This window comes from Anguilla rostrata, chromosome 7 (assembly GCF_018555375.3).
Source record: "Anguilla rostrata isolate EN2019 chromosome 7, ASM1855537v3, whole genome shotgun sequence".
Classification (NCBI taxonomy): domain Eukaryota; kingdom Metazoa; phylum Chordata; class Actinopteri; order Anguilliformes; family Anguillidae; genus Anguilla; species Anguilla rostrata.
In genome coordinates, this window is record NC_057939.1 from 17,401,389 (window position 1) to 17,428,608 (window position 27,220).

General features: G+C 51.9%; 1 protein-coding gene across 3 annotated transcripts in view; it reads right to left on the reverse strand.

The window, feature by feature from the left end:
• The window catches only part of dgki (diacylglycerol kinase, iota), a 48,932-nt gene that overhangs the window by 3,929 nt on the left and 17,783 nt on the right, over positions 1 to 27,220 (reverse strand). The window contains exons 2-27 of one of the 3 annotated variants that reach the window (XM_064343304.1): positions 16,655 to 16,763; positions 15,011 to 15,106; positions 14,019 to 14,093; positions 12,812 to 12,868; positions 12,636 to 12,704; positions 12,219 to 12,287; positions 11,991 to 12,107; positions 10,452 to 10,526; positions 10,029 to 10,124; positions 9,868 to 9,950; positions 9,149 to 9,209; positions 8,614 to 8,727; positions 7,130 to 7,255; positions 6,917 to 6,995; positions 6,377 to 6,432; positions 5,949 to 6,011; positions 5,237 to 5,310; positions 5,001 to 5,112; positions 4,701 to 4,900; positions 3,777 to 3,839; positions 2,939 to 3,039; positions 2,696 to 2,775; positions 2,270 to 2,314; positions 2,077 to 2,146; positions 1,893 to 1,933; positions 1,490 to 1,605 (exon numbers count right to left, since the gene is read on the reverse strand). In XM_064343304.1, the coding sequence (XP_064199374.1) occupies positions 1,490 to 1,605; positions 1,893 to 1,933; positions 2,077 to 2,146; positions 2,270 to 2,314; positions 2,696 to 2,775; positions 2,939 to 3,039; positions 3,777 to 3,839; positions 4,701 to 4,900; positions 5,001 to 5,112; positions 5,237 to 5,310; positions 5,949 to 6,011; positions 6,377 to 6,432; positions 6,917 to 6,995; positions 7,130 to 7,255; positions 8,614 to 8,727; positions 9,149 to 9,209; positions 9,868 to 9,950; positions 10,029 to 10,124; positions 10,452 to 10,526; positions 11,991 to 12,107; positions 12,219 to 12,287; positions 12,636 to 12,704; positions 12,812 to 12,868; positions 14,019 to 14,093; positions 15,011 to 15,106; positions 16,655 to 16,763 (2,247 nt within the window). The remainder of the gene's footprint in view (positions 1 to 1,489; positions 1,606 to 1,892; positions 1,934 to 2,076; positions 2,147 to 2,269; positions 2,315 to 2,695; positions 2,776 to 2,938; positions 3,040 to 3,776; positions 3,840 to 4,700; positions 4,901 to 5,000; positions 5,113 to 5,236; positions 5,311 to 5,948; positions 6,012 to 6,376; positions 6,433 to 6,916; positions 6,996 to 7,129; positions 7,256 to 8,613; positions 8,728 to 9,148; positions 9,210 to 9,867; positions 9,951 to 10,028; positions 10,125 to 10,451; positions 10,527 to 11,990; positions 12,108 to 12,218; positions 12,288 to 12,635; positions 12,705 to 12,811; positions 12,869 to 14,018; positions 14,094 to 15,010; positions 15,107 to 16,654; positions 16,764 to 27,220) is intronic. The other 2 variants (XM_064343305.1, XM_064343306.1) reach the window with 2 other exon arrangements.

Here is a 27,220-nt window from a genome sequence, read left to right on the forward strand (position 1 = left end):
TGACAAAAATGACATCACCATGTCACATTCTAACTAATCTCAGCGTTCGAAACTGTTGCCAGATTGGGTAAAAAATGAAATAAAATAAAAGCAAAAGTCAATGTGTGTATATATATATATATATATATATATATATATACAATGTCAATGCGTATATATATATACAGTATGGTAAACGGTAAAATGGTAAATGGACTGCATTTATATAGCGCTTTTATCTATATATTTATATATCCAAAGCGCTTTACAATTGATGCCTCTCTTTCACCCATTCACACACACTCACACGCCAAAGGCGAAAGGCTGCCATGCAAGGCGCCAATCCGCTCGTTGGGATTAGGGGTTAGGTGCCTTGCTCAGGGACACTTTGACACTCCCAGGGCAGGGGATCGAACCGGCCCTCCGACTGCCAGACCACCGCTCTTAGCTCCTGAGCTATATCGCCCCTGTAGATACCTCCAAAATCTACTTCAGTTCAGCAACAAAGTATTTCTATAAACAAAGCATATCTATCTGGCCTTCTGTACTTCTGCTTGCATTCGAGTTAGACATTTCGATGGCGATTTAATCAATTTAATACAAAATGTGTCAAATAAATTGATGTATAAGATATCTTTGAATAAGTCCCACCACACCTGACTAGAGTTAGAAAGCAGAAGCAGACTGGAGAGACAGAAGGTAATTAAAATCTTCCCGTGGGACAGCTTGATACACACATTGGGGAAACGGCGATTATAATTATGGGAAACTACCCACATTTACCACGACTAGAAATTACAGTCCGTAGCATTGTTAGCATTTTTAAAAGTGGCTAAATCTGTGGCTAGGTGCTTTTTGGGGAAAAGGGAGGATAGAAGTGGTTAGATCTCAAAGCTGAGGCTTTGAATAGCATACATAATTGAGGAATGTGTGTGTCTTCCACATAAATACTACTGAGTCAATCCTTTGAAATCTGAGCGTATGTATAAACAACTTTACACACTGGTTTAGTGGGACATCAGTCTACAGCCATATTCAATACAAAGCACAGAACTGACTGTGTAATCAGACCCGCACTTGGCTTTTCTTGCTGTTTTCTCATGGATTCACTACAGCACTTAAGTGACTCTTTACATGAAGGATTAAACTGTACATGCTAGAACAGCACACAGCGGGGTTCACCAGCCAGCCAGGTGAGAAAAGTTGCCAGTTATGGGTGTTAGCGGTGGGGAGTCAAATTGTTCCGATGACATCATTTTTATGGCTTGAAGTGAAAAGGAGATCAGGGACCTGGCTGAACCGTGCAGTTTAACACCACGTTAGTCACGTTGCTGAGCCATTAGCCCCGCCAGACTTTAGCCCTCTCAGTCTAAAGGAATGCGACGGCTCTATATAAACGTAGCCGGCCTGAAAAAGGTCCGTAGTCGGCCATTTTGCCCACAGCCGCCGCTTGGGGAAGACCTTGAGCACGGCTGCGCGGTGGACCAGGGGGCGCCTCCAGCCCGCTCACCCGGAACTGGGCTCCACCACCAGGTCTGGCATCCCCGGCGCACCCCCTGCAGGGGCCTCGTGGTCCAGGATGAAGACTTCGTCCTGACAGATCTCGGTCACAAAGTGCAGGTGCTCCTGAGGAAAGTACCCAGATTTGTTTATCACCACAGCACTGTAACCTCCCACTATGACATAATACACCTACTGTCACAACCCTGGTTTTTACACACGTGTCATAACAGAATACACGTGATATCAACTGCTGTAACTTCCTGAACACCTATACTCACCTGTCATGACAAAACCGAATACTTATGTACCCTAAGTAGATTTACATCTGTGCATCAACACACAATTATAACCGCTGTCGCTTGCTGATGACACAACAGACCTGTGATACACCAGCTCAGGTGACCTCTTACCTGAGCCTTGTCAATGCGGTAGAAACGATCAGCAGATGTAGCTGAAATGAAGGAAAAAACCACAGACAAACAAATTCAGCATTCCTTCATGCACCATTTGCTCACAGTCAGTTAAAAGATGAATGCAAAACGTTTGGTGATAAAACGATAAGTGGGAACAAAGACATGACAGTTTGTGACTCACAGTCCAAGAAACTCCAGTTTGGGGAAAGCCTGTGGGCGGAGCCAGGGCGGGGCAGACCTCTCGTCTCATCCTGCAGAAAGGCGTGGTCAGGGAGAGCGTCAGGAATGTGTCTGCATAAGACACCATATGCTACAGAGCTAAGAACAGTAAAGGACAACCCCCCTACAGAGCACACCGGCAGGAAGATTATTACCTGGTAATGCACTCTATGGGCACCAGAGGGAGCTTGGTGTAGATCCTGTCAAATAGAGTGAGAAATGAACACAATCAGCAGAGTCCTACAAACCTACTGCAGGAATGATATGACTGTATCAAACAGGGACAGGTGACAGGCATACTGTCTTATTTGAACTTAATACACAGTGACAATAAAAAAAAACAGGGAAGTGTGTGTGTCAGAGAGAAAGAGAAACAGAAAGTAAAAGAGCGAGACACTCAAGTATTACTCATTTGCTGATTCAGGATGGTTTCCCCATCTGACTCACACAAACCAGGCCAGCACATTCACCTGACAAACCCTGTGGCTGAACACGCCACAGACCACACCGAGGAAAACCGGCACAAAGCAAGACGAACTCGGCTGAACCTCCGGAGGCCGCGGGGAGGACGGGGAGCTCACCTCCTGCAGCCGATCGATGTACAGCCTGCAGGTTTCCAGGTCGCAGTCCCCCCTCACCACCACGATGCCCACGGGAGTCGCTGCCAACAGAGAAATTTCCTCCGATTAAAAATGAGTCACCGGCCCAGCTCAGCGCCGCAGCCCCGTTACTCTCCTGCTGCCGAAGTGTAAAAGCTGCGCCCCGCTCACCCCCACTACCGACACGCGCAGAGCATTGTGGGTAAGCCATTCTCTCACACTCACAGATGTCTCTGAGGCTCTCCTTGTCGAACTGCAGCTTCTCGTACTCCTGCAGGCTGATGCGGTTGACGCGCAGTCGCAGACGCTCCGGGACGGAGTGGGGGCTGCGCAGACAGACGAGAGGCGGGGCCACAGTGACAACAGGGCATCGGCGTCGCCACAGTGACCACTCCCACTCCCGCCAAGGGGGAAAGCACCCAGGTAATCCAGCCCATTAGGGGTGAACAGTGTCAGATGGAGGCGCAGGATGGGGCACATTCATTCAGACCCTCGGTCAGTCGAGTTACTGGGCAAAGCACTTAAGCACAGCCTTTCCATTGCAGAACTAACGCTGCCCATAAGCTCAAACTGAAACACACACACAGGCAAATATGCAAACACGCGCACACACACACACACACACACACACACTCACTGAAAACACGGAGAAGCTCAGTGGCAGCCCAGAACACATGACTCACAACAACAACAACACAAGCACATGCGGCACTTCCCCACCGCGTGCTTGTGTTAAGGGTACACGCAGGCAGACAGATAAAAAACAATAAGGCAGCAGAGCCCATCTACGGCACCCTCACTCACTTCTGCAAAACTGAACTTTTGCAGCCGCCCCCACGAGACCTTTCCTAACAATGCCATGACCAATATTGCATCACTTCCTCATTCCTGCAACCAATCAGGACTTTTTGAGCCGTTTACGGTTACTGGTTGCAGTGTCTGGTATGTGCATCACGGTCTCATGCTGCTCCACAGTGAGGGGGGCTGAGATGCCTCCGGGACGCAGACGGTCACTGAGTCAGTGTTAGTTGTGGACGGAGAGGACAGGGGCCGCGATACTTACACGGAGAAGGAGTCAGGGGGAGCGGACAGACGGCGCAGGTCGGCTGCGCAGACTTTCTGAATGCTGCGTCAGCGCAGCCACAGAGGGCGGGGCGGGACGGGGCGGGGCGGGGCAGCACAGTGCCACAGCCAGCACAGAGTCACAACCAGCACAGGCAAGGCCAAGAGCAACAGGGAGGGAGGGAGGAGAGAGGAGGACGGAGAGGGAGAGAAAGGGGAAGTGGAGGCGGTTAAGTGAGAGAGCAGAGGAGGGGAGGAAAAAAGGTAAAAGAGGGCGAGAGACGGACGTAGAGAAAGAGAGCCAGCAGTGAGGGGAAGAGAGAGAGAGAAACACGACAGCATTGAAAAACACCACACACCAAATCACAGTTCAAGTTAGGTGAGTGAGACCAACACACACACAGATCAGAGCTGCTGGGAAACATCTATCCACAGGTGTCAGTCAAGCAGAGAGAGAAGAGGTTAAAAGGTCAGTAGCTCTGCTGGTTTGTAGAGGATTACAGTACAATCACATGAGATCCAGCCATGCAGCGGTCAGAACGACCCACTTCCCTTAACTTACAATGCAGTTAACCAAACAGCTACGATACGCACAGGCTCTGTACGCGCTGTGGGGACTGTGAGTGCTCATTTACTGATATGTTTTGTACAGGACTTTGAGCTGCTTTTTGCACGAAAGGTGCTATATAAATAAAATAAACTTGAAACTTGATTAAACAGGCTGTTTATGAGTGTGTGTGAGGCAAGATATTATTCCATGTCAGCAATAATAGCTGGCCACCATATTTGGAGGCGGCGCTGCCATCTATATTCCCTAATGAAGTTTTCATGTCATTATTATGTACTGTGAGTCCCTACTGTTTATGTCCTTTGATATGACTCTGGTATGTGGACATGAATAAAGGTACTGAAACGTGTGACTCACTCGTTGAGCAGGGGAACGGAGGTTCTCCTCTTGCTCTTCTGCACCATGTTGGCCTGGTTCCTGAGGGAGATGCGCAGGGTGGAGGGGGCCAGGCGGCACGGCTCCCCGTCCACTTGCACGGGGACGGTTTTGAAGGTGGTGAGCGTCACCTCCCGGCACTGGTGCAGCCTCTCGCCGTGGCCCCCCACCTGCAGCGCCGCCTACAGGCCGGAGGGAAATGCGCAGGTGAGCGTGAGCGTGAGCGCGATCACCACGAGCTCCCGCTGTACCGCACGCACGCGCGCCGTAGCGACCGCTCACCAGGGACGCCATGGTGAAGCCGATGACCTCGATGCAGCCGTCGTCGTGGCGCTGCGGCTCGAAATCGCGGTGGTCGCCCGTGTTGCCCCAGGGCATGGTGCCCGCGCAGTACCTGAGGGGCAGGGGCACAGTTAGCAGAAGGAGCCTGTGTGGGTCATGTGACAGCAAAAGAGCGCAGCCTGCACAGCACTAGCGCTGCGCTAATTAGCTCCAGCCGCTACGCACTGTGGGAATACCTGGGAATGTTCAAGAAGACAATGCACTGGAACTTCAGCTCCTGAATCTTGGGTGTGAGGTCTGTGCCGTCGCACTGCGGAGTCAAGGACAGGGAGAGCGGGAAAGAGAGATGAGGGGAGAGGAAGAAAGGAGGGAGAGAGGGAAAGAGATGAGGGGAGAGGAAGAAAGGAGGGAGAGAGGGAAAGAGCAGCGAGGGAGAGAGAAAAGGAGGAGAGAGAAAGAGACGAGGAGAGAAGAAAGGAGGGAGAGAGGGAAAGAGAGACGAGGGGAGAGGAAGAAAGGAGGGAGAGAGGGAAAGAGACGAGGGGAGAGGAAGAAAGGAGGGAGAGAGGGAAAGAGATGAGGGGAGAGGAAGAAAGGAGGTAGAGAGGGAAAGAGATGAGGGGAGAGGAAGAAAGGAGGTAGAGAGGGAAAGATATCTTTAGCTTGAAAGCAAGTCATATAAAAATATAAGACATAATCATATAGACAGAAATGCACACGTACCATAACTGGTTCACCACCGACCATAACTGGTGCACATATGCATTATTAATGCTTCCAAATAATTATTTTGGTTAAGAGGCAGTGGCAGATCACTGAGAATTTTCAATGACACAGGCTTACTAACCGAACCGCACAAGCACAAGAAATACTCATGTTGTTCTTAGTGTTTCTGTAAACAGATGTGTCTTGCAAATTGGCAGTAATCTGCTTGAAAAGGTCACCCACCACAACTCTGACGTGCTTGGACAAGTCCCTGGAGCTCCTCTGGAGGAAGTCTGAGAAAGCTGCCTGCAGACACCAGAGATGACATTAACATCACCACAATACATGCCTTACACAGTGCATGTTATCCACATACTGTCACTCCAGATAGACTATTCCCGAAACAAAAGGTGGAACCTTGCATCAAGTATATGACTCTGATCGGAAGAGATTGGCAACGTTCTAAACTACATGCTGTGTAGATCTGGATATATACATGTGAAGCGTACGTGTACAGGTCACTGCTTATTTTCCTTTAAATTCAATGTGCAGTGGTGTGGAGATGAAACCCAAGGCACATTCCCACACCTTGGAGGACATACTGTAATATTCTCCATTCTGTTAAAGGCTGCCCAATAGCCCACTGTACTGCCCGGTACACAAGCACTCACCCCTGCATAGAACATCTTATTCCGGAAGCGGCTGTTGAATTTCTCGGGGTTGGCCTCTGTGGGGAGAGAAGTACAGCAGGCAGGGTAAGCTGTGGGTGAGCAGCTACAGGCCTCAGAAGAGCAGCATGTAAGAAGAACAGACAGATTCTGCTCCAGATGGATACCATCTGGAGTTTGGTGATGGTCAGCTGCCTGTACCAAGCTGGCCCACCAGCTGGACATGGTATTACCAGCATGGTTGCTATCTCAACTGTCTTGTTGCCAGCTTGACCATCTCTAGATCAGTTTAAAAACAGATGGACCAGCTTAAAACCAGGCTGGAACCGAGCTGGAATTTCCACCAGGGTACAATACTGTGACAAGTATAGATGTGCACTGTGATACTATACAGAAAACCCCTTTCACTAACAGGAACCTGCTGTCACTGAGAAGTAGAGAGGATGGGAGGAATGCAGTTGACCATCTGATTAATATATAGAATCTGTGTTTGTGGTTCTTGAATAAACAGCATAACATCTTGTTACCCAGAATCCTCCTCACCTCTGGACTCATGGAACTCCAGTGTGACGTGGGCATCGAAGCCCAGGCTGAAGTAGTTATTGAACACATTCAGAGGGAGCTGGAGAGAAGATTAAGAAGACACACATTAAGTAGAGTTAAAGACACTGAATTCAATAAAATGTGAAGAAACTGCCCTGACTGTGTTTGCCCTCTCCCTGACCCCTGAACTCTGACCCCAGGCCCTCCCCTCACCTTCTGGGTTCCCTCCTCCGGGTGGGCGGGGCTCCGCTCCACCTGCAGGTTCCAGCGGTCCAGCTGCACCACGGTCCCGTCCTCCACGTGGCACAGGATCTTAGACACGGGCTCGTCCGTGTAACCCTGGGAGGAGAGGAGGAGAGGAGGAGAGGAGGAGGGACCGGGGGAGCAGAGAGAAAGACAGGAAAAGAGAGGGGTTTGAGACAGAGAGGATGAGACAGCCAGGGGTAGAGACACAGAAGGAGGGGGAGGATGACACAGCACGAAACACTCATGGCAGTAACATCCAATCGGATCAGTGGCAGATACGAACCTTCCATCATTGATTCATCAGATAAATTTCCAGGTTTGCGAACTAGTCATAACTCGCTTTGCCACAAAAACGCTTTTCTTTCCATCAGTCACAAATGACTCAGAAGTTTAGAAGGCCAGGGCAATACCGCTGAATTGCATTATACTGTTTGAAAGCTCCGGGAAAATATTGGTCATGCGCTAAACCCATTTCTGTTTCACTCTGTTTCACGAGAGAAAAAGCGAAGCTCTGACACGGAGCCGACAGTAATACCGGAGCCTTTTTCAGGCTGAACCCGCGAGAGAAAGAGATTCCCGGCATCGAGGTCAAAACCGCGCTGGTTTCCGCCCACGCGGCGAAGGAGCGCTTCAGCAGCCCGAGAGCGTAATTACGGCCGTTTCAGAAGAGCGCGGTGCGAAAGCGCCGAGAGCGAATTACAGTAATAATCACACCGATGACAGCGAGCGCATCGCCGCTTCTCAAGAGGGCGTTTTTGTTCTATTAAACAATGACGCGGCGAAAAATACGATTCCTACGCAATTAATTCCACCTCCCCGAAATAAAACCACGCCGTATTTTCACGCTCCGTTTAAAAAGGGACGTTCAAAATAAGAAATAATGATTTGCCCGCTCTGTTTCCTCACCCTCAGAAACAATGTGCGAGTGGGTGCGGCGGTGGGACTGGGTCTTAATGGGCATAAAGAGGATGGTAATCCCAGGTGTCTCCCGGCCTCCCGCGGGCCCCCCCCCTCTGCTCCCCGCTGCTTTGAAGCCGCGGCTCTGTGAAAGGCCTCGGGGAGCCGGGGGGCGCTATATTTAGCAGCGCGCTCATTAGCGCTGCTGCTGATTAGAGTCAGAGATGCGCTTTCATCCTCGACCCCTCTCTCCCTCTCTCCCTCTCTCTCTCTCTCTCTCCCGCCAGGCCCGCGGCAGGTCGCTCGCTCCGTTCCCGCCGCGGCCGTTCACGCTGACAGCAGCGCTCCTCCCGGGGGCGACGGTCGGAACGCGACGAGGCCGCGGAGGCGCTGAGCGCCGGGGGGGGGGCGGAGCGCGCGCGGGGGAGACGCTGACGAAGCAACGGAAACAACGGGGGCACGAGAGCGCGAGGACGCCCCGTTCCGAACGATCCCCCCCACCCCCCACCCCCCCTTTCCCGCGCGGGCTAAATTTACACGGCCGGGTGACTCACCCCTCCCCAGTTGAGGGTCCGCGCGAGGTCATTTCCTGTCCCGAGAGGAAGCACAGCTACGGGGGGCTGGGGGTTCATTTGTAGCTCGTCCAGCGCGGACAGGATCCAGCCCACCTACAGGTCAAGAGAGCGCGAGGGGTGATGACATCACTACCACCAAGACATCCAACCAAAAGGAAGTCAACAGATTCCCAGAGCAGTGCTGTTTACTGCTGCCTTACCCACAGAGGAGCGACAGCAGAACACTACGTTAACACCTTAACGCTGTAACACAAGCACTTTACATGGCACTGTTTCTGCAGCTGCAATGTTTTTTCTTACTTAGCTCATAGCATAAAGCGCCCATGGCTTTAAGCTCGCGTGGAAATGGGTATTTGCTTTCAGAGACAGGCTTTAATTTCCTGTTACTGTCATTTTTCTCCATTTCTCACTAGGGGGTGATATATCCTTCTGAGCAAAACCGTCACTTGTTCACTCATAGATCTTCTATATAAAGGTATGAAAAGACAAAATACGTTAAACAAACACGACTTACGGTACCGTCTCCTCCGCAGGCAAGGATGCGTAGATTTGGCACTTTCTTGTACAGCTCCAGCCTGAAGGGTTTGGGGGTAATGGGGGACAGGAGGGGGGGGGGAGGGGTCAAAATGTCAGGGCAGCTGGATTTCTTTCAAAAACAGCAACAATTAACGGTATTTTGCACTTATTTTGTATGATACTTTTATAATGATTTTTTAAAAGGTTGTTACAACCTAAAATATTCAGAATCGCCCTGCTGCCTGAGCCTTGTGGCTATTGGAGGGCTCCATCCATGGCAGTGATGCTGCCCAGCTGTCTGCTGGTGTACACTGCAGCCGCTCAGCCAAACTCCACACTGAGCTGCCTCACTGCTGAACGTCCCAAAAATAAATTCACTCAATTCACTTCTGACTAATTAGGGCCTGATATGTCATTGAGAGTTTAACGGGAATGCTCGAGAGAGAGAGGGATTCACCCAAGGCAAGATTTTAACTTTTGCTTTAGTTAATAAATGTTATTTATATAGCACCCAAAGAGATTTCTGACTAATCTAGGCATCCTTAAACTTTAACTTTTAATATGCACTGAAACATACGCACACCAATACTGCACTTGCAATAAGCACACTTTTAGAATGTCAGTGCAATGCAAAAATGCCACTAAATGGCTAAAGGCAGCATGGGTGAGGAAGAGGATGGAGAAGAGGAAGACGCGTGCTGCGGGTCCAGTACTCACGCTTCCCTGGGTCCGCCCTGAGAGAGATCGAAAACCTGTCGCGGGTTCAGGATCCACATGAACATCTGCAGCACCTTGGTACCCTGGGGGCGGAGAAACACAGCGAGTCACGCCCCCCTGGCCTCCAGAGACCCGCCCCCAGGCCCACCGCCCACACCCACCTGGTTTCCTCCGCTTTTGGGGTTGACGAAGACCAGCACGGGCTTCATGAGCGGCGAGGGGAGGGGTTTGAGCAGGAACGGACGCCACTTGGATTCCTGTGGGGGGGAGAAGGTGCGGGTTACACACACACACCCACAGCAGGCCACCGACAGTCGTGTCACAGGTAGGAGTTAGGGGAAGGGGACGAGGCCTAAAGCGGGTGTTCACTCGCTGGGCCCAGGCTGTGGCCCTCGCCCCGCCCCTCTGTGGTAGGGTGGGGGGGGGGGGGGGGGAGGGGGTGTGAAGAGCAGCTGTGTCCACTCTGATTCGAGCCTGCGTATCGCTCCCTCTGTCTGCCTGCACGCATGTGTGTGTTCTCAGCAACAACTTTCAGGTGTGTGGGGAGGGGGTGAAAGTGGGGGGGGGGGGACAGGTTTACTCACATCGGTTCCCTTTTTGCTGGTCCTTCTTTTGAACGACGTCCGTTTTTTCCTTCGGCTCGAGTTTTTAAAAGAGCTCTGGGAGACAGGAGAGAGATGGGGCACTAAGACTGGCGACACACGCAGAGACCGGGCCGCAGGCCGGGTGGGAAACACCGCCTCCCCCACGGACAGGCGCTCCTGCGCCCCCCGCTCCCAGAACACTCTTTACAAACCACATCAGATTCACAGGCAATTTCACCATCAAAAGACCCAATCAAAAAAACCATCTGAAGCAACCGTCTACAAAGCTGACCTGCTTTCAAACAAAATTCACCAAGGAAGTACAAACAATGGAATCAAATTGATATTTATGTAAATATATGAACAGTTCACTTTTAAAAGAGCTCGCGGCTAAAGACGGTCGCTAAAGCCTGTTTCCAGTTCTGCGCGACCGCTCGGGCCCTGGCTCGCTGTGTGTGAGTCAGCTAACGCGTCGCTCGCCGGTATGTGTGAGACACCCTTCTCTTAACTCCACTGCAAAGGTGACACCGCGTAGTGCCACACACAAAAGCCCCGACCCACCAGCCAATCACACGCGTTCAACCACAGGCTTTTCCCTGGACAAAAAAAAAAAAAAAAGGATAATCGTGATTGGCAGGTGGATCTGGGTTTCATGGTCACTTGTGATGTCACTGATGAACAAAAAAAAAAGCAACAGAAATGCTGCTAGAAAATGTGTGTGTGAATGTGATGGTAAAGAAACGTGTATACATGTGCACATAATGGTGAAGACTGAGCCACAGACACAGCCGGTGATGCGGTGCGCCAGGTACAGACACAGCAGCCCTGGAAGTGGGCCTGTCAGGGGAGCATCACGCCACGGCCCGGTAGCCAGAGCTGCCACTGACAATATCATGCACAGCGAGTCCTTCCAGAGCATTATGTCACTTTCCATTACGGTCTCACTGCATTACACTGCAGACGCTCCAGCACAGACAGACAGCAGCACTCTCTCACTGCGCCACATTACTGTCCATGCTCACACAAACACACACAGCTCTGTACCATTCTACAGAGATTATAACAAGTACATTCTCTCCCTCTGTCCCTCTCTCACACACGCGCACGCAAGCACACGCACACACACACACACACAGGCACACATACACTCACACACAGACACACACACAGACACAGACACAGGCACACATACGCTCACACACGCACACACACACACACAGGCGCACACACAGGCACACGGGCACACATATGCACACACACATACATAAAGTATATGCACACAGACACACGCACTTGCACAGACACACACACACACACATTTCCGCACTCACAAACACACACATGCACACACATACACACACACACACACAAACCTGCAGACACACAAACACACATGCAGACACACACACACACACGCGCACACACACGCACACACACACACACAGCTGCCCTGCTGCAGCTGCTGAGCCAGAGGCTGATTGGAGCTGACTCCCGCGCGCTGCGTGTTGCAGACTGCAGCTGGCAGGTCTGGAGGTGTACCTGCGGCTTCCTGACTTTGATGATCCAGGAGGGCGGGACTATGACCCCAGCGTGGGCCCCCAGCGAGCACGGCTCCTCGATCTGGTGCAGCATGAAGCACGTCACCTTGTTGTGGAACTGACAGGCGACAGGAGAGAGAGAGAGAAAGAGGGAGGGAGGGTCACACCCCAATACCAGGCTGCTAGCCAGAGGAGAGGCCAGGGGGAGAGCAGACACGCCTCTACTCACCGCCTGCTTGCACCAGGAGCAGCTGATGGCCACAATCTCCTTACTGTGGAAGAACTTCTGCTGGAAGCTCTGCAGCACAAAGGCAAGCAGACACGTGAGAATGAGTCTGGATCAAACTCACACGCACCAAGGAGCTAACGGCTAAAACCTGCGGCAGATAGCAAATACAAATAACACAGTCGCTAAAAAGGTAAACTTCTAAAATAATTGTTTAATGTATATTTAAAAAGTAAATAGGAAATAAAATGAAAGTGCCTTTTTCTGGAACCTTTGCTTTCAGGTGTCTACTGCCTGTCAGCTGATATAGTAATTCACTGTGAAAAGCACCATTATGAGAGTCTAACCACCCATAATCATAGGCTTTTATAGGTCCCAGCATGTTACATCTAGGAGGTGGGGGGATGGGGGGGGGGCTACCTTTCCGCACTGCCTGCACTTTCCCTCTTGGCGGCGCCGGTGAACCCAGTGGTGTCGCAAGATGTTTTGCTGTAACAGAGAGTTAGCCGTTAGCCGTTAGCCGTTAGCCTGCTGTTAGCCGTTAGCGCAGCTCGTAGCGCAGCCCATTGTAACGGGGAGCGGACGGGCAGACTTACGTCCCTCAGGCAGCGGGAGCTCCCCTCTCTGAAGGTGGGCTTGCAGCGGAAGTTGATCTGCAGGGGAGGGACAGGCAGGAGCGGTCAGGCCCGCAGCGCAGACGCGGGTGGGGAGTCAGGAATGAGGCAGGGAGGGGAGGGGGGGCGCTAACAGTAACAGGCTGTGTGTCGTGTAGGTGTCAGATCTTCAGCTTCACACAGACTCAGAAGTGGAAACTGCCACAGCAGGGGTTCATAGGTGGGAGTGAGAAAGAGAACTGGGAGCATGCAGTTATTCTGAATGCGCAGGAGAACTGGGAGCATGCAGTTATTGTGAATGTGCAGGGGAACTGGGAGCATGCAGTTATTCTGAATGTGCAGGAGAACTGGGAGCATGCAGTTATTCTGAATGTGCAGGAGAACTGGGAGCATGCAGTTATTCTGAATGTGCAGGAGAACTGGGAGCATGCAGTTATTCTGAATGTGCAGGAGAACTGGGAGCATGCAGTTATTCAGAATGTGCAGGAGAACTGGGAGCATGCAGTTATTCTGAATGTGCAGGAGAACTGGGAGCATGCAGTTATTCTGAATGTGCAGGAGAACTGGGAGCATGCAGTTATCTGAATGTGCAGGGAACTGGGAGCATGCAGTTATTCTGAATGTGCAGGAGAACTGGGAGCATGCAGTTATTCTGAATGTGCAGGAGAACTGGGAGCATGCAGTTATTCAGAATGTGCAGGAGAACTGGGAGCATGCAGTTATTCTGAATGTGCAGGTGAACTGGGAGCATGCAGTTATTCTGAATGTGCAGGAGAACTGGGAGCATGCAGTTATTCTGAATGTGCAGGAGAACTGGGAGCATGCAGTTATTCTGAATGTGCAGGAGAACTGGGAGCATGCAGTTATTCTGAATGTGCAGGAGAACTGGGAGCATGCAGTTATTCTGAATGTGCAGAACTGGGAGCATGCAGTTATTCTGAATGTGCAGAACTGGGAGCATGCAGTTATTCTGAATGTGCAGAACTGGGAGCATGCACTTATTCTGAATGTGCAGGTGTGGTTGTGGCATCAGTTGTGCGGGGTACTACACAGGTCTGACTGTGTGACAGACTGGGCAGGTTTAGGACTGTTATGTAATTGTACATGTGTGGCACCATGTGGAGGGCCGACTATGGAGCGGGAGGTGTGCGGGTGAGGAAGACTACACCCCTAGGGTGCGGGGCCGTACCTTGTCAAGCTGCTCCATGCAAGCGGTGTGGACCACTATCTTACACGCCGCACACTTCCTCCGGGGGGCCGACTTCTTAAAGGGACACAGGCACACGTGCAGTAGGAACGTTTGAGGTCATGTTGCTACCACGGTGAATCCTGACACTTCTTCAGTTATGATCTATGATACTATGATCTATTCCATAACATACTGGCCTGTATTTATCCTCTGGCAGACTCCAACTATATCTTTCACTCTGTTCTCTCTGTCTCTTCAGTTCCATTTGATTTCAAATCTGCCGGTTTACATTGTCCAAGTAAAGAAATAACAAGTGTCCTTGAAGCACTTGAGTACATAATACAGCAGCCCTCCACAATCCTTGCGCATTTATTGCATTAAGTTAGCTGGATGGCCTGCTCTCGATAACCACTTCAGACCATTTCTCCTTTGACTAAGGACAAGTGGACATTATTCAAGATTTCAGTTCTGAAGCACACTGATGACACTGCTATTCTCAAGCATGACCCCGGGTCCGGTTAAATACATCGTCTCTGCTACCACAACACCCTCTTCAGCTCTCCGCCCTTCTCCACTTATCCCCGGTGTCTCCCTCTCTGTCGCTTCCCCACCCTGCGCCCCCACTGGTTCTACTTTCTCTCTCCCCATCTGTCTCAGCCTATTGCCTTTCACCACAGTTCCCCCCTCCCTAAGTCACTCGCTCTCTCTCTCGTTCTGTCTCTCTCTCTCTCAAATTCAAATTCAAATGCTTTATTGGCATGACATATATAAAAATACATATTGCCAAAGCATAGTGCTAACAAAAATCAACCATGGTAAGAATATATTTTTAAAAAGCAGCAACAACTATAACAGCATAAATGACAGTAACATAACATTTATTAACTATTAAATTAACTACTAACTCAGATTAACAAATGAACTCTCTCTCTCTCTCTCTCTCTCTCTCCCCTTCCCTCTTTCCCAGTATCTCTCACCCCAGGAATACTCACTGCTATCTTGGCCAGGCAGGTCTCCTCTCCCAGGTAGCACAGGTCTCCAGAGCAGTTGGTTTCCAGCCACAGGTGGTCCCCGTTCACGGCGTTCTCCTGCGAAGCAGCAGCAAGCAGGCTAACACCCCCAGCGTAGCTACGGCTCGCTAATGAAGTCAATCTGTTTATGGCTTACAAGCAGTGCACAATAAAACCACTGTACAAAGCCAGTAGCATTCCCCATCCGTACAGCTGTAGTACTTACAAACACAAGTGTATCATGAAGATTATCACAGGCAAGGGCTCACAGGCCCCAGCCAGCTCATTACGGAAATATGAAGCGCGCAGAATTCACCTAATCATGTGGCAAGGCGTTTAGTGCGCTGAATTGGGTTAAATGAATATTTCATTAAAATATCCAAATTCATAAAGCATTTATGCCCGTTGATAGCAAGGCACTAATCTAAGGTTCTAGAGAGCCATTTTGTGCTTTATGATCAGCTTATGCTAACAGTTGTAATGGTTCTGAACCCTTCCCCCCGCGACAGACACACACACACACACACACGCACACACACACAAGCACACACACACCCGAGCCCGGTGTCTGTTCAAAGCCATTTTGTGATTTTAATACAGGGCCCCGTTAAAGTTTAATCACAACACAGTGAGCATCAAGGCCCTGCGGCGAGGGAAAGGCCAGCCCTGACGTTCAGGAAGTGAGCCCATGCGGCGCTGGAGCGCGTCCCCCCCCCCACCCCCCACCCCCCCGCGGCAGCGCCAGCAGCCACGCGACACCTGGATTAATGAGCGCTGATGAGACACCTGGGCTCCAGGCGATTTCAACCCCCCCACCCCACCCGGTTCCATCCGTCCCCCCCCCCCATCCCGCCCCCCGTCCCCCAGGCCCGAAGCTGAAAACTGCTTATGTCTGCACAAACCAATTAGAAGGCCGGTGTTGCTCCCTGGCGTACGCGCGGTGTGTCAACAGCGCTTTATTTACCGTGACTCACGCGGGCGGAAACGCTCCCCCCCCCGCCGCCCCCGCCCCCCGCCCCGGACGCCTTGCTCGCCCCGGCGCGACGCCGTTTTGGGCACGTCTCGTTTAACGCCGTCCCCGCTTCGAGTTCGGGTGACGACGCGCTATTTTTGGGCAAACCCCGTTCTATCGATCCCGTGACTTCGGCCTTGCAGGTGTAAGAATGTGTAAACGCGATCGATAAGGACTTGATCGGGCTCGCGAGCGCAGGCTCAGACAGCAGGCCCGGTTGCTGTAGCTACGCTAGCCGTACGTTGCAGGCCGGGGCTCTTGTGTGTGCTGCGCCTGTGCCGTCTTGTGTGAGTCGATCACGCTGCTCGTTTCTCCTCTCCCCTCTGTGTTTAAACAACATTTCTCACTGAATAGTTTTTCTTTTCTCTACACAATGCGCTGCGGTCTTTGGCAGGGAAACAGTGCGCGGAGTGAAGCGCGCGAATGCCGGTGGTTGGGTACACAATACAAAGGGAAAATTGTGAAATAAATAAAGGATTAAAATGGAGGAAATCGTCGTAGTGGCGTAGCTCTGGAGGAGGCGGACTGAAAGCCAGGCTCCTGTGGGTTTTGGTGGCCCGGACCGTCGGGAAACCCCTGGGGGAAAAAAACGGTTTGAGAAAGGCGCCACTCACGCTCCAGTCCACCGTGCTGCGCAGCTCCTTGGCGGGCCCGTTGCTCAGGGCAGGGAGGGCGTTCTGGATGGGCGCCAGGTGCTGCAGCCCGGACCGCGAGATGGCCTTCCTGTTGGGTCCACACACGCACAAGAGAGGAACATTGGAGACCGTGACACACGTCTATTCCACAGCAGTGTGAGCGGTACAGCCTGCAAGGGCCAGCTGGACACACACTTCAACAGTCATTCTGCTTTCACTAGGGATCAAAGACAAGGAAAAGGTTTCAATACACCTAGACCCAGTGGCCTGATGAAGACTCCGGTCAACCAAAACCCTGCTTTTCTGTCTCATTATACAGGAGGGCACGGACAGGAGGGGGGGCACCTGTGCCCAGTTACTGTGGGCACAGGTACCCACACTATGGGAGGCTGCCAACAGAAACATGTCTTTACAGTTACAGGTGGAATTCAGTACACACTCAATGATTTCTGAAAAAAAAGCCAGCACAGCTGCTGGTGGCAGATGGGGAACCCTGGGGGGACTTCAACAGTTTGCTCCTGAACCTCACGCACACCTCGATGGGTCTCACCCAACACAGGCACTTCCCTGATGGGTCCCACCTCAAACAGGCCCTTCCCTGATGGGTCCCACCCCCCCACCCCCCCACCCCCATCCCCCATCCCCCACACACTCCTTCCCCTGAAAGGAAGCACTGTAGGCCCCACCCTTTCACAGCATTGTTGAGATCATTGATTAATGTGACAATTTCTGCATAAAATAAGGTATAGCACATGGTTTCAGCCACTTCTGCTGCTCTCCATAGCCTGGAGGGTGCAGGGAAGGGGAGATGATGGAGGGACCAGCTCTGCTGAGGAGCACTGCAAGAGGACACACTCACACACAAACACACTCACCTACACACACACACATGCACACACTTACAGGAATCACTGTGAATAAGCACCATCAAGGTGGCCAAAGCAGATGCCCTCCGAACCTCAAAACCAACAGACAGCACAGTCATCAAAGCACAGTCATCAGAGACCCAGGCAGCGCAGTCATCAAAGCACAGTCATCAGAGACCCAGGCAGCGCAGTCAGTGCAGACAGACTCCCCGCCTAAAAGTGCTGACACAGCAGCCTGAGATACACACACACAGAAAACCGATCAGATGTAAAATGATGAAGCAGTGGTTTTCATATCCATTCAGACAGTAGTGATATTTTCTTATCTATATATGCAATATTTTTATGTATACATTTAAAACAGGTTTCAAAATATATATCAGCTGCATTATTGGTCTAAGCATTTGAGAATATAACAGATTGACATCTGTTAAATATATTCATGTACATGCATTCATACCTACTCACTCACAGACACACACACACACACACACACACAACCACATTTGCAAAAGGCACACTGCTCACTCAGTGCTCAGCCACACAGGAGCCACAGTCAGTTCTGAATCTGAGGGAGACAGAGACAGAGACAGAGACAGAGACAGAGACAGAGACAGACACACAGAGAGATGAAGAGAGAGAGCGGGCGGATGAGTCTGCAGCAGGAGCGCTTAGCATAAACGTTTGCCATATGGTGGTTACGCGGCGAGCCGGGGGGGGGGGGGAACGCGATCCCTCCGCTCCGCGGGGCTCCTCGGTGTGGGCGGGCTGCGCGGACAAAGAGGCTGTTGTGTTCACTTGACACCCTAATGAAAGTTTCAGCTCCCCCGTCTAAAATTATCCCTCGCAGAGGACAGAGGGGCGTCGGGTTACGGGCCGAGCGCAAGCCTAGCCGCCGCGCTCGCGCACCTTTGGCCTTTCCGGACAAATATAGCAGCACGGGGCACGACGGACACTCCGGGAAAAGAATAACAGCCTTCCATCGCCTCAACAATAGGACAGAGCCAACCCTTTCACACCGCTCCACATCCAAAGGTCCGCACGCAGTGAGGGCTGGAGAGAGCTTAACATGTTCCTGACAGAGGCATGAGGACATCACACCCCTAAGTGTGTACTTATCTCTGGGCTCTGCTGTATGGACAGAGTCTGTGAGTAACCCAGCTGTGGCCCAAAGACCTGGTCCCTATCTAACGCTGGAAGGCCACAGGATTCTGCCGTTGTTTGCTTAAACGCGATGAGACACCCCAGAACCCGACCGTCAAGATTTTAACGTGAAATCTTTTAAAATCTGGAAAAAAAGCGACACTCGTAGCATGAAAAAGCACATCACCAGCGTACGAAAACAGAACCATTTCCCAGCGTGTCCACGTGTGATGCTCAGCGCTGTTTCATGCACAATTAACTCGCTTGGGCATCGTATCTGTGCGGCAAATGTGTGCCTCTGAACACGTGTGATTCTGTGTTTAATTTAGCAACTGCTGTCAAAGCAGCGTACACCCCCCTACGCCACCCCCCCCCCCCCACCTCTTCCTCCTCCGCCTCCTCCTACTCCTACTCCTCCAACACCTGGCTATTAATGTCACCCTCGCAGCGTTGCCACGGAAACTAGCTGACACAAACATCTCCAGCCATGTATTTAAGGCTTTTTTTTTCTTTTTTTTGACCAATTTTACCAGCTGCATGTAAGATTTAAAAACTGCCACTGTATCATCATTTAAGCTGTGTTCACTCAGCGTAGGAGACAACCTTCCCCTCCTTTTCTGCCAGTCGTCCCCGGGCGTCCGGTGACATCATCACTCCCACTGATGTGCCGCCTCGCCTCCGCCAAGCGCGGTTCCAGAAACTGCGGCTCGCGATCGGCGTTGAGGTGGGATGCGGGCCCACACGCCAAACGCCTGAACAGAATCTGAACGCTACACCCGCAAGTTCGGCTAATCCGGCGTGAATTAAATTCCGTTCGTTTTTTTAATTCCGTGACTGAACACGGTTCAGGCTGCACAGTAACTGAGGCGTGGGCACAGAAAATGAAATCACTCGTTAAATGCAGAGCTCGGGGACCCCTGCTGCAGGCAGGCTCTCCACTGGGCTGAACGAGGGAAACTGTCTCCCCTTTACCCATTTTCACATTATGTCAGACCCTTCACTACAGTTTTGTAAACACTTTAAGACAACTAACCGTATCGTGTGGCGGGATGTGAAGCACTGGTCTTCTCTTTTTTAAAAATAGCCCCCTGCTGTTCACTCCTAAAGATTGAGTTAAGGGGGCACAGACATTAAAACTAGCCTACACAGCGAGCACATATGTCCTGCAGCCTGACAGAAGACAAGAAACTGTGACTCACTGAGGAGATGAGTATAATTTGAGTTCTGAGAATATAAAGCACATCAGGAACTGACAGGAAATTTAATCACAATAAATTAATAATAATTGCTGAGCCAGAAATGAGAGCGGCAATTTACATTTCAATTCTTTAATTTCGTTAACTTGTGGAAAGGCATTAAATGATTTGTTTTCAGTTTGTTTGGTCACGCGTCGCTGAGACAGCGCTAAGGCTCGTTTGTTTGAGACGTGATCCGCACCGGGCCCCAGGCCCCGGGCCCCGGGCGCCCGCACTCACCCATTCCTGAAGAGCCTCCAGTAGTGGCTGGGCTCCCGGCCCCCGGCCCGCCCTCCTGCCCCCCGGGTCTCGGCCTCGCTCATCCTGCAGGTCCGGGCCCCCTGCGCTCTGAGTCCGCACCACCTCTGCCACCTCCCTCACATCCGTAACCGCACCCCCACCTCCGTCAGTCCCGTAACCAAGACAAGGAGGGTGAAATACTAAAGGCGCCACACCCGTCCCGCAGACTGAGGCCCCTCGGGTAAGGAGAGAGGGCACCCGGGCCCAGACACAAAAGGGAGTGACATCACCGCTCCAGTCAGATGTGGGTGCTACGGGTGTGTCTCTACGTGCACCTGTATCTGTGTTAGGACACAAATGCTGGAGTGAGTGTGGCTTAAAAAAAGAAGTTGGGTAAATGAGAGAAAATCCTAATTAGCACTGGGATTTCAATTTTCGTGTTTTGAAACTCATCATTAATCATGAAGTATAATTACAGTACTTTAAAAACTGCATTTTGGAAACAAAATTCAAATAGATTTTCGAAATGCCATTTCAAACAAGTTTAAACACACATGCACAAACACACACACACACACACACACAGGTTCAGCTTCAGTGGTACAGTAGGCGAGACTCGGCACCTGAACCAGGTCTAGGGACCGGCCCCATCACCTGACCCAGAGGAGGACGATTCCTGTACATTGCATCACCGTTTCTAAAGGCAGTGGCTCCGCCTCCCACACGCTACCCATCTCCTCAATCCACTGGAGCGCCGTTACGCAGCACGCCTGACCTTGAGGGAGACCGAGGGGAGCGCATTGGCGCACGCGCGTCACATGACTGACGAGCCGCTCAGAGCGGCTGGGCTGCTCCAGCCAGCGAAACGGAAGATGAGCCGATGGCACGGGGGGTGTGCGTGTCACCGTGTTCCTAACAGGGGAATCCTGCGTGCTGTCTGGAGCCCTCCCACACTCCAAAGCCACGCTGTCTCAGTTACCTGGTGTCTATCCTGCAGGGCTTCACTGTCGCCTAACCTAGGCCACCAAACTGAAAATGCATGTACAGTATGGGTGAAAAATTACATAAGTATAATAAGTGGATTTTTTTTTGTTAGAGTTGCCAAAGTTTGATCAAATCCACAGATTATCAAAGGAACCAGGGGAATTAGCCTGGCCTGACAGCACTTCTTTTTCTTTTTTTTTTTTGAATCCATGATTTTAACATGCGTGTCACAATCGCTCGAATCTGAAAATCGATCAAAGCCGCGCGCCCCTCTCTCCCTCTTCTGAGGTACGGAGTCGATGAGTTCTGGAGCGGCAGAACGATAAGCAGCGGGAAGCCTCGCGCTGGGCTTAAAATGCCCCTCCAGCGCCAGAGATTCTGCAGGAGGAGAGCTGAGGGCCTGATGGAAGCAGGCCTCCGAGTGTGACTCATGCCGGTGTGTGTGTGTGTGTGTGTGTGTGTGTGTGTGTGTGTGTGTGTATGTGTGTGTGTGTGTGTGTGTGTGTGTGTGTGTGTGTGTGTATGTGTGTGTGTATGTGTGTGTGTGTGTGTGTGTATGTGTGTGTGTGAGGAGGAGACAGGCCTACGTTTGACTGCGCGGTTCGGGCTCCATTACCAAGGGAACACCTCCTCTCACGGTGCCTGGATAGTTTCCTTCAGGGAATTTCTAGTATCGACGCAGCCAGAGCGAAGGCGTGGGGGGGATGAGAGTTCTTCTTTCGCCGAGCGCCAAGGCCTCCTCCTCACTCCCTTTTACCCGGCGCCGCCGCGCACCGCTAACTGGGTCAGCGCCTCTCCTTGAAGACGGCGCCGCATCGAGGTCCGAAGGAAAGCCGCCAAGCGCGCGGAGAAACCAGCGGGCGAGCCGCACCGCCTCCGCCAGCGGGGTGAGTTTACACGGTCCGCCATCGTCACTCTGGCTCTCCTCCTCTCTGACGCTCCCTCTCAGGGCTGAAAGAATCAGCAGGTGAGAATCCACACAAGCCCCCCCAATCGCTATTCAACGACGCGCCAGAGGACAGGCCAATAACACGACGACTGCCAAAACACGCAAAAAAAAAAAAACCCTTTCAGATATGAGTGGGTGAGCAAAATCCACAATCGTCTGTCACTGTCATCGCGTCGGTGCTTTTTAAAATAGCGGCTATCTTCTGATCTACATTCAGCATATTGATAAGCAGCTGTTAATAGCTGCGCTGCTGAGCAGGCGAGCCGCAGTATGTTTTTCAGACCGTGACCCCGTAAATGCTGCTTGCTGCACCCACAGAAGCAGCACGGGCAGTCCCATTAAGCGGGCTGAGAGCGGGGATATTAATCGGGTCCATCAGTAAGAGGCGGTGTAATAATACTCTCGAGTGAAGGATGCTTTATGCCGGCAGCGTTAATGCCAGGCACTGGGGAACGACACTGAGCACGACGCTCACACCGTAAACACTCCCTGAAGAGGGACCGTGCGTGCGCACTGTGCGCTTAACAGTCCCTTAATGAAGGCTATTATGAGCTGAACGCAGTGTCTGAGGGCATCAGCTTTCACACACAGGGGGCTGAGCTGGGGAGGCGGGGCAGGGCCGGGCAGGCGGGAGGGGGGCAGGGCCAGGGAGGGGAGGGGGCAGAGCCAAGGAGGGTAGGGGGCAGGGCCAGGGAGGGGAGGGGGCAGGGCCAGGGAGGGGAGGGGCAGGAGGGTGGCAGGCCGGGAGGGGGGGGCAGGTGGCAAGGAGTCGGGGCAGGGGGGGGGGGGGGCGCCAGGGAGGACCCCCCCCATCACTCCACTCCTCCCTGCATTGGTATGACAGATGTGAAGCAGATATCAGCATGGCTGAATCTCCCACCCCTACTGGCGCTCTCCACGGCAGACCAGAGGAAATCAATATCCCTCAGACCTGCCTGTGCACATCAATGTGTGTATCAAACCTGCCTCTTCAGACAACACACCGATCTTCCCTTTCTATTCTCCTGCTCTTCACTGACATACTAATTGTAAACATGACTGTGCACATGGGTTGCCAGGTTTCTCATCCCACTAATATGCTGAGTTTCGATGCAGTGATGTGCCCTACTTTCTTGTACGAAATCCTACCCGTGCCAGTCTCTGCTGTGGCCGGCAGCCACCCAAGGTGGCGTATATCTGGAGGCAGTGAACGTTCGGCAGGGAGGGTTTGAGCTGCCCGTTGGGTGCGTGCAGTTCCCCTGCACCAGCTGCACATGAAGGGTACAGATTGCAAAGCTCAGCTGGTGGGCTGCGGAGTGAACAGAGGAGGGAGCTGGCAGGCAGCGTGCGCTGCGGAGGGTAGTGAGCACTCGTCGACACTCCTCCAAATATACAGGATATTGCAGTGATCTGGCAGGTCCATCAATAAGGTTCCAAACCAGGGGGAAAAGAAAACAGGGGATATAAACTGGTTAAAGAAACATGGCTGTTCAGGCCATGTTTAGGCATGTTAGGCAGTGCCTTAACGCAACCTGTTAAGGCCCTGTTCAAGGCCTCATGGTCCGATACTGAACCCAGACCCTGCCAGTGCTGACTGTGGCCTGCATTCCCACAGGACATTCCAAACTGGGAGAAAAGGGGGGGAAACATGGCTGTGCAGGCACTCTGCTTAGTGACACACCTCAGGGACAGGAGACCAGGCTGGAACGGCCAATCAGAGACTGTCAAACAGCAGAGTGAGGGATCAGTACTGCTGTGCAGAATCCCCAGGTTCTCACGCTCTCTATGTGTGCGATCACAGCTTTCCTAATCTGTGTATGCCCTTGTGTGTGTGTGCGTGTGAGTGTGCGTGCGTGCATGTGTGTGTGTGTGTGTGTGCGTGCGATCACAGCTTTCCTAATCAGTGTATGCCCTTTTGTTTGTGTGCGTGTGTGAGTGTGTGTGAGTGTGCGTGTGTGTGTGCGTGAGTGTGTGTGTATGCGTGCGTGTGTGTGTGTGTGATCACAGCTTTCCTAATCTGAGGGTCAAATATGTACTTCGAAAAAGCAAACGTATTCATAAATAAGCAAGCCTTTCAAAATGATCAGTAATCTGGAGGAATTTTTCATGGAGTAAAGGGTTAAAGTATTTCAAATAACCAGATATTAACCCAGGTATGGTGTCTACACTGTGTGCATTTGTCATTGTGTATGTGTGTGTGTGTGTGTGTGTGTGTGTGCGTACACACATGCGTGTGTGAGTGAGCGTGTATGCGTGCGTGTGTGTGTATGCAGATGTGTGTGTGCATGTATGTGTGTACAGTATGTGTGTGTGTGTGTGTGTGTGTGCATAGGTGTGTTTGCCTGTACTCCACTGCTGTATAACACAGAGAACAGGGCGGCCCTCTTGGTCATGTGACCCGGACAGCTGGTTGGGGCCCGCCGTCCACATTCTCTCTGGAACGCAGCGTGACTCAGCACAAGATGGCTCCAACCGGGCGTGGCGCCGCCACGCTTTCCTGCTCAAACACACACACGCGTTCGCGCTTCCCTCCCTCCTTCCCTCCTTCCTTCCTTCCCTCCCTCCCTCCCTCCCTCCCTCCCTCTCTCCCCCGAGCGAGAAATGGCCCATTTTCTGCGTGTGACGCAGAGAATACTACAGGAAGCCTGACGGGTTTTGCGAGCTGTCAAGATTGCGCGATTGGCTCCCGCCGCATCCCCGGCGCGGCTGCCAGCAGCAGGAAGCCGCGTTCCAGGCCGGCTCCGGATCCGTCCAGCGGACAGACGGGAGGCTATCTTCATGCGATGCCATCTGCTCCTTACTTGAAATAGTAATGAGGTTTTCGCTTCAGTGTCAACATTTACCTTCCGTTCGCTTTCCGCCATAAAAAAACCCCGGTTACTGGAACGCCGCCGCCGCGGCGACACGCTCGGCTGGAGAGAGCGCCGGGACGGTTGGGTGGGGGGGGGGGGGGCATCGCCGGGGCCCCCGAGCGCCGTACACGCTGTACCGACTCGCTCGCCGTGTCCACGGCAGAGGGCCCGGGTCACACACCTGCCACGGGAAATCTGACACGGAGGAGCGGGACAGGTGAGCGGGGAGCGAGACGAGGAGAGGAGAGAGAGAGAGGGGAGGGGGACGTGGCGTGAAGAGAGAGAGGACAGTGAGCGTAGAGAGAAGGGGAGAGAGAGAGGGAGAGAGAGGGACAGGTGAGTGTGAGGAGAGGAGCGAGAGGGACAGGTGAGCGGAGAGAGAGAGAGAGAGGGGGGAGTCGAGAGAGAGAGAGAGAGAGAGAGAGGGGAGGGAGGTGAGAGAGAGAGGAGAGAGGGAGAGAGAGAGGAGAGAGAGGAGAGGGGACAGGTGGTGAAGGAGAGAGAGGGGACAGGTGAGCGTGAGAGGAGAAAGGGAGAGAGAGGGGAGAGAGAGGGACAGGGAGTGTGAGAGAGAGGGAGCGAGAGGGGGACAGGTGAGCGTGAGAGAGAGAGAGAGAGGGGGGGACAGGTGAGCGAGAGAGAGAGAGAGAGAGAGAGAGAGAGAGAGAAAGAGAGGGACACAGCTGCAAGCTTATGTCACTCCCTCGCCCGTTCAGGCCATTTGCGTTCCCACACGGACAGCCAAAAATAAAAGCAGAGGTGCACACATTAAACTCATCTCTCTAACTACATCCGCAAGCGATCTGTATCATCGTTATTCTCCTAATGACCGCTGTACTGCATTCATTAGAGAAAAGGTGTCATAGGTACCCATCATAGGGCCTTAAAGGTAAAAATACTGCAGCTATCCACACACACACACACACACACACACACACACTGCAGAGGCAAGCACGTACACACACACACACACACACACACACACTGCAGAGGCAAGCACGTACACACACACACACACACACACACACACTCCTCACAGGTATTTGTTTTTCTCGTTGAATTATTTATTGAAAGGTCCAAGCTTCCCTTAGAAAGATGGAATATAGGTTACAGCTAAGACACTGAAATAAAATAAATCACCACTATCAGAAAAAATGTTGCAATATACAATTACATATACACATTTTTACCACTGTCAGATAAAAATATAATGGTTGCCATTAAATATATTTCTTATATTTTCCAAAACCCACATATTTACAATATACGGCAGTACTGTATAGGCTATTGCATTTCATCTGAGCCGTGGTTGAGCCCTGAAGAGGTGGTCATATGTGTGACACTGCCGTTTCACTTTGTCTTTGGTAACAGATTGCCCGGACAAAAATAAACCCAGTTGTGCCAGAACAAGTGAGTCACTTTGGATCACACAATGGGAGCTAAATGAATTCTGATGATACTAAGTGAAAATGACACAGACCTGCTGCGGTAGGTGGCTCGTGTGTGTGTGTGCGTTTGTGTGTCTACGCATATGGCTGGGTGGGTGTGTGTGTATATGTGTATGTGTGTGTGTGTGTGTCTGTGCCTGTGCGTGCGCTTGTGTTTGTGCGTGTATGTGTGTGTATTGGTGGAGGGGTGCGGGGTGTGTTGGGTGTTTTCCTGTCATTGTCAGCAGGTCTTAGCTGGGCTGCAGTCAGACAGTAACCCAGCTCCGGGGCAAAAAAGAGAACAAACTGTCTCCATCCCCATCCTGTACAAACACACACAAACACACACTCTCTCACACACACACACACACACACACACTCTCACACACACACACACACACAACACACACACACACACATCACACCACACACACCTCTACAACACACACACACACACACACACTCTCTCACACACACACACACACACACACACACCTCACTACACACACACACACCCACACACACACACACACACACACACTCTCACACACACACACACCACACACACACTCCACACACACACACACACACACACACACCACACCCACACACACACACACACAACCACACCACACCACACACACACACACCCACACACACACACACCACACCCCACACACCACACCACACACACCACACACACACACACACACACTCACATCACACACACACACACAAGACACACACATCAACACACACACAACACACACCCACACACAACCCACACAACACCAACATGCGCACGAACACACACAAACCACAAACACACATGTACATGCATACGGGCACACACACAAACACACACACCCA